This window comes from Oncorhynchus gorbuscha, unplaced genomic scaffold, assembly GCF_021184085.1.
Source record: "Oncorhynchus gorbuscha isolate QuinsamMale2020 ecotype Even-year unplaced genomic scaffold, OgorEven_v1.0 Un_scaffold_856, whole genome shotgun sequence".
Taxonomy (NCBI): domain Eukaryota; kingdom Metazoa; phylum Chordata; class Actinopteri; order Salmoniformes; family Salmonidae; genus Oncorhynchus; species Oncorhynchus gorbuscha.
Window position 1 is genome coordinate 32,501 of NW_025745845.1, and position 10,000 is coordinate 42,500.

Consider the following 10,000-nt stretch of genomic DNA (forward strand, 5'->3'; position numbering starts at 1 on the left):
AAAGATTAAACATCATCCATTCACGTTCCTCTCTCTCTCCGAGGGGATAAAGATTAAACATCATCCATTCACGTTCCTCTCTCCGGGGAGATTAAACATCATCCATTCACATTCCTCTCTCGAGGAGATAAAGATTAAACATCATCCATTCACGTTCCTCTCTCTCTCCGAGGGGATAAAGATTAAACATCATCCATTCACGTTCCTCTTTCTCCGAGGAGATAAAGATTAAACATCATCCATTCACGTTCCTCTCTCTCTCCGAGGGGATAAAGATTAAACATCATCCATTCACGTTCCTCTCTCCGGGGAGATTAAACATCATCCATTCACATTCCTCTCTCCGAGGAGATAAAGATTAAACATCATCCATTCACGTTCCTCTTTCTCCGAGGAGATAAAGATTAAACATCATCCATTCACATTCCTCTCTCTCTCCGAGGAGATAAAGATTAAACATCATCCATTCACGTTCCTCTCTCCAGGGCGATTAAACATCATCCATTCACGTTCCTCTCTCCGAGGAGATAAATATTAAACATCATCCATTCACGTTCCTCTCACTCCGAGGAGATAAAGATTAAACATCATCCATTCACGTTCCTCTCTCCGAGGAGATAAAGATTAAACATCATCCATTCACGTTCCTCTCTCCAGGGAGATTAAACATCATCCATTCACGTTCCTCTCTCCAGGGAGATTAAACATCATCCATTCACGTTCCTCTCTCCAGGGAGATTAAGCATCATCCATTCACGTTCCTCTCTCCAGGGAGATTAAGCATCATCCATTCACGTTCCTCTCTCCAGGGAGATTAAACATCATCCATTCACGTTCCTCTCAGCGAGAAGATAAAGATTAAACATCATCCATTCACGTTCCTCTCTCCAGGGAGATTAAGCATCATCCATTCACGTTCCTCTCTCCAGGGAGATTAAACATCATCCATTCACGTTCCTCTCAGCGAGAAGATAAAGATTAAACATCATCCATTCATGTTCCTCTCTGCGAGGAGATAAAGATTAAACATCATCCATTCATGTTCCTCTCTGCGAGGAGATAAAGATTAAACATCATCCATTCATGTTCCTCTCTGCGAGGAGATAAAGATTAAACATCATCCATTCACGTTCCTCTCTCCGGGGCGATTAAACATCATCCATTCACGTTCCTCTCTCCAGGGAGATTAAACATCATCCATTCACGTTCCTCTCTCCAGGGAGATTAAACATCATCCATTCACGTTCCTCTCTCCAGGGAGATTAAACATCATCCATTCATGTTCCTCTCTGCGAGGAGATAAAGATTAAACATCATCCATTCATGTTCCTCTCTGCGAGGAGATAAAGATTAAACATCATCCATTCACGTTCCTCTCTCCAGGGAGATTAAACATCATCCATTCACGTTCCTCTCTCCAGGGAGATTAAACATCATCCATTCATGTTCCTCTCTGCGAGGAGATAAAGATTAAACATCATCCATTCACGTTCCTCTCTCCAGGGAGATTAAACATCATCCATTCACGTTCCTCTCTCCAGGGAGATTAAACATCATCCATTCATGTTCCTCTCTGCGAGGAGATAAAGATTAAACATCATCCATTCATGTTCCTCTCTGCGAGGAGATAAAGATTAAACATCATCCATTCATGTTCCTCTCTGCGAGGAGATAAAGATTAAACATCATCCATTCACGTTCCTCTCTCCAGGGAGATTAAACATCATCCATTCATGTTCCTCTCTGCGAGGAGATAAAGACACAACAATAAAACTCACTTGTTGAATTGATGACGGAGAGTAATGAGCTGTGGCAACATCTCTGTAGCGTGGACCTTCAAGTTAACTTCCCTCTCTTCAAAGACCGAGGATAACTCACTAAGTGTGTCTCCCAAATGGACCCCTATTCCCTACATAGTGCACTACTTTTGACCAGAGCCCTATGGAACCCTATTCCCTACATAGTGCACTACTTTTGACCAGAGCCCTATGGAACCCTATTCCCTACATAGTGCACTACTTTTGACCGGAGCCCTATGGACCCCTATTCCCTACATAGTGCACTACTTTTGACCAGAGCCCTATGGAACCCTATTCCCTACATAGTGCACTACTTTTGACCAGAGCCCTATGGAACCCTATTCCCTATATAGTGCACTACTTTTGACCAGAGCCCTATGGACCCTAACATTAGCAGTGTAGGGAATAGGGAGCTATTTAGGTCGCATTTCTAAAAGTTTGTTCCTAGTCGTTTTAATGAAGCTTCATTCCAACTGGGTAAATAGAGTCAACTAGAAGGTCATATTCTGTAGTCATATTCAGATCGCTTTCCTTTCCTCCGTACCCCAGTCAAACGGCTTCACACACACACACACACACACACACACACACACACACACACACACACACACACACACACACACACACACACACACACACACACACACACACACACACACACACACACACGCACACACACACGCACACACACGCACGCACACGTGACAGCTCGGATGACAAAGCCGAACGTCTGTCTCTGGGGAGAACATTCTGCCTTCTTTGTGCAGAGTCACCTCAACGCTTTTGAACATCAGCCCAGAGCCCTGAACAGCTGAGGAGAGAAGAGCAAAGACTATATGAACACATCACTACCTCCACAGTTACATCATTACACAGTCTGGGAGAGGAGACATCATTACACAGTCTGAGAGAGGAGACATCATTACACAGTCTGTCTGGGAGAGGAGACATCATTACACAGTCTGGGGGAGGAGACATCATTACACAGTCTGGGAGAGGAGACATCATTACACAGTCTGAGAGAGGAGACATCATTACACAGTCTGTCTGGGAGAGGAGACATCATTACACAGTCTGGGAGAGGAGACATCATTACACAGTCTGGGAGAGGAGACATCATTACACAGTCTGGGAGAGGAGACATCATTACACAGTCTGGGAGAAGAGACATCATTACACAGTCTGGGAGAGGAGACATCATTACACAGTCTGGGAGAGGAGACATCATTACACAGTCTGGGAGAGGAGACATCATTACACAGTCTGGGAGAGAGGAGACATCATTACACAGTCTGGGAGAAGAGACATCATTACACAGTCTGGGAGAGGAGACATCATTACACAGTCTGGGAGAGGAGACATCATTACACAGTCTGGGAGAGGAGACATCATTACACAGTCTGGGAGAGGAGACATCATTACACAGTCTGGGAGAGGAGACATCATTACACAGTCTGGGAGAGGAGACATCATTACACAGTCTGAGAGAGGAGACATCATTACACAGTCTGGGAGAGAAGACATCATTACACAGTCTGGGAGAGGAGACATCATTACACAGCCTGGGAGAGGAGACATTATTACACAGTCTGTCTGGGAGAGGAGACATCATTACACAGTCTGTCTGGGAGAGGAGACATCATTACACAGTCTGGGAGAGGAGACATCATTACACAGTCTGAGAGAGGAGACATCATTACACAGTCTGAGAGAGGAGACATCATTACACAGTCTGGGAGAGGAGACATCATTACACAGTCTGAGAGAGGAGACATCATTACACAGTCTGGGAGAGGAGACATCATTACACAGTCTGGGAGAGGAGACATCATTACACAGTCTGGGAGAGGAGACATCATTACACAGTCTGAGAGAGGAGACATCATTACACAGTCTGAGAGAGGAGACATTATTACACAGTCTGTCTGGGAGAGGAGACATCATTACACAGTCTGGGAGAGGAGACATCATTACACAGTCTGGGAGAGGAGACATCATTACACAGTCTGTCTGAATGTAAAGCTCTGCATCAGGGAGAGGAGACATCATTACACAGTCTGGGAGAGGAGACATCATTACACAGCCTGTCTGAATGTAAAGCTCTGCATCAGGGAGAGGAGACATCATTACACAGCCTGTCTGAATGTAAAGCTCTGCATCAGGGAGAGGAGACATCATTACACAGTCTGTCTGAATGTAAAGCTCTGCATCAGGGAGAGGAGACATCATTACACAGTCTGGGAGAGGAGACATCATTACACAGTCTGGGAGAGGAGACATCATTACACAGTCTGGGAGAGGAGACATCATTACACAGTCTGGGAGAGGAGACATCATTACACAGTCTGGGAGAGGAGACATCATTACACAGTCTGGGAGAGGAGACATCATTACACAGTCTGAGAGAGGAGACATCATTACACAGTCTGAGAGAGGAGACATCATTACACAGTCTGGGAGAGGAGACATCATTACACAGTCTGGGAGAGGAGACATCATTACACAGTCTGAGAGAGGAGACATCATTACACAGTCTGGGAGAGGAGACATCATTACACAGCCTGTCTGAATGTAAAGCTCTGCATCAGGGAGAGGAGACATCATTACACAGTCTGGGAGAGGAGACATCATTACACAGCCTGTCTGAATGTAAAGCTCTGCATCAGGGAGAGGAGACATCATTACACAGCCTGTCTGAATGTAAAGCTCTGTATCAGGGAGAGGAGACATCATTACACAGTCTGGGAGAGGAGACATCATTACACAGCCTGTCTGAATGTAAAGCTCTGCATCAGGGAGAGGAGACATCATTACACAGTCTGGGAGAGGAGACATCATTACACAGCCTGTCTGAATGTAAAGCTCTGCATCAGGGAGAGGAGACATCATTACACAGTCTGGGAGAGGAGACATCATTACACAGCCTGTCTGAATGTAAAGCTCTGTATCAGGGAGAGGAGACATCATTACACAGCCTGTCTGAATGTAAAGCTCTGCATCAGGGAGAGGAGACATCATTACACAGTCTGGGAGAGGAGACATCATTACACAGCCTGTCTGAATGTAAAGCTCTGCATCAGGGAGAGGAGACATCATTACACAGTCTGTCTGAATGTAAAGCTCTGCATCAGGGAGAGGAGACATCATTACACAGCCTGTCTGAATGTAAAGCTCTGCATCAGGGAGAGGAGACATCATTACACAGTCTGGGAGAGGAGACATCATTACACAGTCTGGGAGAGGAGACATCATTACACAGTCTGTCTGAATGTAAAGCTCTGCATCAGGGAGAGGAGACATCATTACACAGTCTGGGAGAGGGAGACATCATTACACAGCCTGTCTGAATGTAAAGCTCTGCATCAGGGAGAGGAGACATCATTACACAGCCTGTCTGAATGTAAAGCTCTTACACAGTCATCAGGGGAGAGGAGAGAGGAGACATCATTACACAGTCTGTCTGAATGTAAAGCTCTGCATCAGGGGAGAGGAGACATCATTACACAGTCTGGGAGAGGAGACATCATTACACAGTCTGGGGAGAGGAGACATCATTACACAGTCTGGGAGAGGAGACATCATTACACAGTCTGGGAGAGGAGACATCATTACACAGTCTGTCTGAATGTAGATCAGGAGAGGAGACATCATTACACAGTCTGGGAGAGGAGACATCATTACACAGTCTGAATGTAAAGCTCTGCATCAGGAGAGGAGACATCATTACACAGTGTCTGAATGTAAAGATCAGGAGACATCATTACACAGTCTGGGAGATCAGGGAGACATCATTACACAGCCTGTCTGGAGAGGAGACATCATTACACAGTCTGAATGTAAAGCTCTGCAGGAGACATCATTACAGTCTGTCTGAATGTCTCTGCATCAGGGAGAGGAGACATCATTACACAGCCTGTCTGAATGTAAAGCTCTGCATCAGGGAGAGGAGACATCATTACACAGTCTGGGAGAGGAGACATCATTACACAGCCTGTCTGAATGTAAAGCTCTGCATCAGGGAGAGGAGACATCATTACACAGCCTGTCTGAATGTAAAGCTCTGCATCAGGGAGAGGAGACATCATTACACAGTCTGGGAGAGGAGACATCATTACACAGCTGAGAGAGGAGACTGTCTGTCTGAATGTAAAGCTCTGCATCAGGGGAGAGGAGACATCATTACACAGTCTGGGAGAGGAGACATCATTACACAGCCTGTCTGAATGTAAAGCTCTGCATCAGGGAGAGGAGACATCATTACACAGCCTGTCTGAATGTAAAGCTCTGCATCAGGGAGAGGAGACATCATTACACAGTCTGGGAGAGGAGACATCATTACACAGTCTGGGAGAGGAGACATCATTACACAGTCTGTCTGAATGTAAAGCTCTGCATCAGGGAGAGGAGACATCATTACACAGTCTGGGAGAGGAGACATCATTACACAGCCTGTCTGAATGTAAAGCTCTGCATCAGGGAGAGGAGACATCATTACACAGCCTGTCTGAATGTAAAGCTCTGCATCAGGGAGAGGAGACATCATTACACAGTCTGTCTGAATGTAAAGCTCTGCATCAGGGAGAGTCTGAGACATCATGTCTGAATGTAAAGCTCTGCATCAGGGAGAGGAGACATCATTACACAGCCTGTCTGAATGTAAAGCTCTGCAGAGAGGAGACATCATTACACAGTGTCTGGGAGAGAGAGAGACATCATTACACAGTCTGGGAGAGGAGACATCATTACACAGTCTGGGAGAGGAGACATCATTACACAGTCTGGGAGAGAGGAGACATCATTACACAGTCTGGAAGGAAACATGCATTACACAGGGGAGAGGAGACATCATTACACAGTCTGGGAGAGAGGAGACATCATTACACAGTCTGAGAATGAGAGGAGACATCATTACACAGTCTGGGAGAGCTCTGAGACATCATTACACAGTCTGGGAGAGGAGACATCATTACACAGTCTGAATGAAAGAGAGGAGACATCATTACACAGTCTGTCTGAATGAGCTCTGTAGGGAGACATCATTACACAGCCTGTCTGAATGTAAAGCTCTGCATCAGGGAGAGGAGACATCATTACACAGTCTGTCTGAATGTAAAGCTCTGCATCAGGGAGAGGAGACATCATTACACAGCCTGTCTGAATGTAAAGCTCTGCATCAGGGAGAGGAGACATCATTACACAGCCTGTCTGAATGTAAAGCTCTGCATCAGGGAGAGGAGACATCATTACACAGTCTGGGAGAGGAGACATCATTACACAGTCTGGGAGAGGAGACATCATTACACAGCCTGTCTGAATGTAAAGCTCTGCATCAGGGAGAGGGAGACATCATTAAAGTCTGGGGAGAGGAGACATCATTACACAGCCTGTCTGAATGTAAAGCTCTGCATCAGGGAGAGGAGACATCATTACACAGTCTGTCTGAATGTAAAGCTCTGACATCATTACACAGCCTGTCTGAATGTAAAGCTCTGTATCAGGGAGAGGAGACATCATTACACAGCCTGTCTGAATGTAAAGCTCTGCATCAGGGAGAGGAGACATCATTACACAGTCTGGGAGACATCATTACACAGGTCTGAGACATCATTTACACAGCCTGTCTGAATGTAAAGCTCTGCATCAGGGAGAGGAGACATCATTACACAGCCTGTCTGAATGTAAAGCTCTGCATCAGGGAGAGGAGACATCATTACACAGCCTGTCTGAATGTAAAGCTCTGCATCAGGGAGAGGAGACATCATTACACAGTCTGTCTGAATGTAAAGCTCTGCATCAGGGAGAGGAGACATCATTACACAGCCTGTCTGAATGTAAAGCTCTGCATCAGGGAGAGGAGACATCATTACACAGTCTGGGAGAGGAGACATCATTACACAGTCTGATTACACAGTCTGGGAGAGGAGACATCATTACACAGTCTGTCTCATTACACAGAATGTAAAGCTCTGCATCAGGGAGAGGAGACATCATTACACAGTCCTGGGGAGAGGAGACATGTAAAGCTCTGATCATCATTACACAGTCTGTCTGAATGTAAAGCTCTGTATCAGGGAGAGGAGACATCATTACACAGCCTGTCTGAATGTAAAGCTCTGCATCAGGGAGAGGAGACATCATTACACAGCCTGTCTGAATGTAAAGCTCTGCATCAGGGAGAGGAGACATCATTACACAGTCTGTCTGAATGTAAAGCTCTGCATCAGGGAGAGGAGACATCATTACACAGCCTGAATGTAAAGCTGAATCAGGGAGAGGAGACATCATTACACAGTCTGTCTGAATGTAAAGCTCTGCATCAGGGAGAGGAGACATCATTACACAGTCTGTCTGAATGTAAAGCTCTGCATCAGGGAGAGGAGACATCATTACACAGTCTGTCTGAATGTAAAGCTCTGCATCAGGGAGAGGAGACATCATTACACAGCCTGTCTGAATGTAAAGCTCTGCATCAGGGAGAGGAGACATCATTACACAGGGAGAGGAGACATCATTACACAGTCTGTCTGAATGTAAAGCTCTGCATCAGGGAGAGGAGACATCAGGGAATGTAAAGCTCTGCATCAGGGAGAGGAGACATCATTACACAGCCTGTCTGAATGTAAAGCTCTGCATCAGGGAGAGGAGACATCATTACACAGTCTGTCTGAATGTAAAGCTCTGCATCAGGGAGAGGAGACATCATTACACAGTCTGTCTGAATGTAAAGCTCTGCATCAGGGAGAGGAGACATCATTACACAGCCTGTCTGAATGTAAAGCTCTGTATCAGGGAGAGGAGACATCATTACACAGCCTGTCTGAATGTAAAGCTCTGCATCATTACAGGGAGAGGATCAGAGAGGAGACATCATTACACAGTCTGTCTGAATGTAAAGCTCTGCATCAGGGAGAGGAGACATCATTACACAGCTGTCTCATTACAATGCCTGTCTGAATGTAAAGCTCTGCATCAGGGAGAGGAGACATCATTACACAGCCTGTCTGAATGTAAAGCTCTGCATCAGGGAGAGGAGACATCATTACACAGCCTGTCTGAATGTAAAGCTCTGCATCAGGGAGAGGAGACATCATTACACAGTCTGTCTGAATGTAAAGCTCTGCATCAGGGAGAGGAGACATCATTACACAGCCTGTCTGAATGAGGAGAGCTCATTACACATCAGGGAGGAGACATCATTACACAGTCTGGGAGAGGAGACATCATTACACAGCCTGTCTGAATGTAAAGCTCTGCATCAGGGGAGGAGACATGTAAAGCTCTGCATCAGGGAGAAAGGAAAAGACACCGAGGTGAGATGTGTTTGGTAAAGGTGGCTTTGAACTCCGTGTAAAACAGCTCTGGAAAGGTACAAAGGAATTGTGGGGCTTCAGGACTCCAGTTTCATCTGGTATACATCCAGCTTGACTCTATACTCATCCAATTATATTGATTAGTATCTATCTATTGAACCAATCAGATCAACAGGACTAATGTATCTATTGAACCAATCAGATCAACAGGACTAATGTATCTATTGAACCAATCAGATCAACAGGACTAATGTATCTATTGAACCAATCAGATCAACAGATCAACAGGACTAATGTATCTATTGAACCAATCAGATCAACATAATGTATATATTGAACCAATCAGATCAACATAATGTATCTATTGAACCAATCAGATCAACATAATGTATCTATTGAACCAATCAGATCAACAGGACTAATGTATCTATTGAACCAATCAGATCAACAGAACTAATGTATCTATTGAACCAATCAGATCAACAGGACTAATGTATCTATTGAACCAATCAGATCAACAGATCAACAGGACTAATGTATCTATTGAACCAATCAGATCAACAGGACTAATGTATCTATTGAACCAATCACATCAACAGGACTAATGTATCTATTGAACCAATCAGATCAACATAATGTATCTATGGAACCAATCAGATCAACATAATGTATCTATGGAACCAATCAGATCAACATAATAATAATAATAATAATATATGCCATTTAGCAGACGCTTTTATCCAAAGCGACTTACAGTCATGTGTGCATACATTCTACGTATGGGTGGTCCCGGGGATCGAACCCACTACCCTGGCGTTACAAGCGCCATGCTCTACCAACTGAGCCACAGTTGAACCTATCAGATCAACATAATGTATCACTGACTATGAA

General features: G+C 44.9%; 1 protein-coding gene across 1 annotated transcript in view; it reads right to left on the reverse strand.

Moving 5' to 3' along the window:
• Positions 1-10,000, reverse strand: part of LOC124020567 (glutamate receptor-interacting protein 1-like) — a 223,206-nt gene that overhangs the window by 298 nt on the left and 212,908 nt on the right. The window contains exon 6 of the mRNA XM_046335810.1: positions 2,501-2,610. Within this exon, the coding sequence (XP_046191766.1) occupies positions 2,501-2,610 (110 nt within the window). The remainder of the gene's footprint in view (positions 1-2,500; positions 2,611-10,000) is intronic.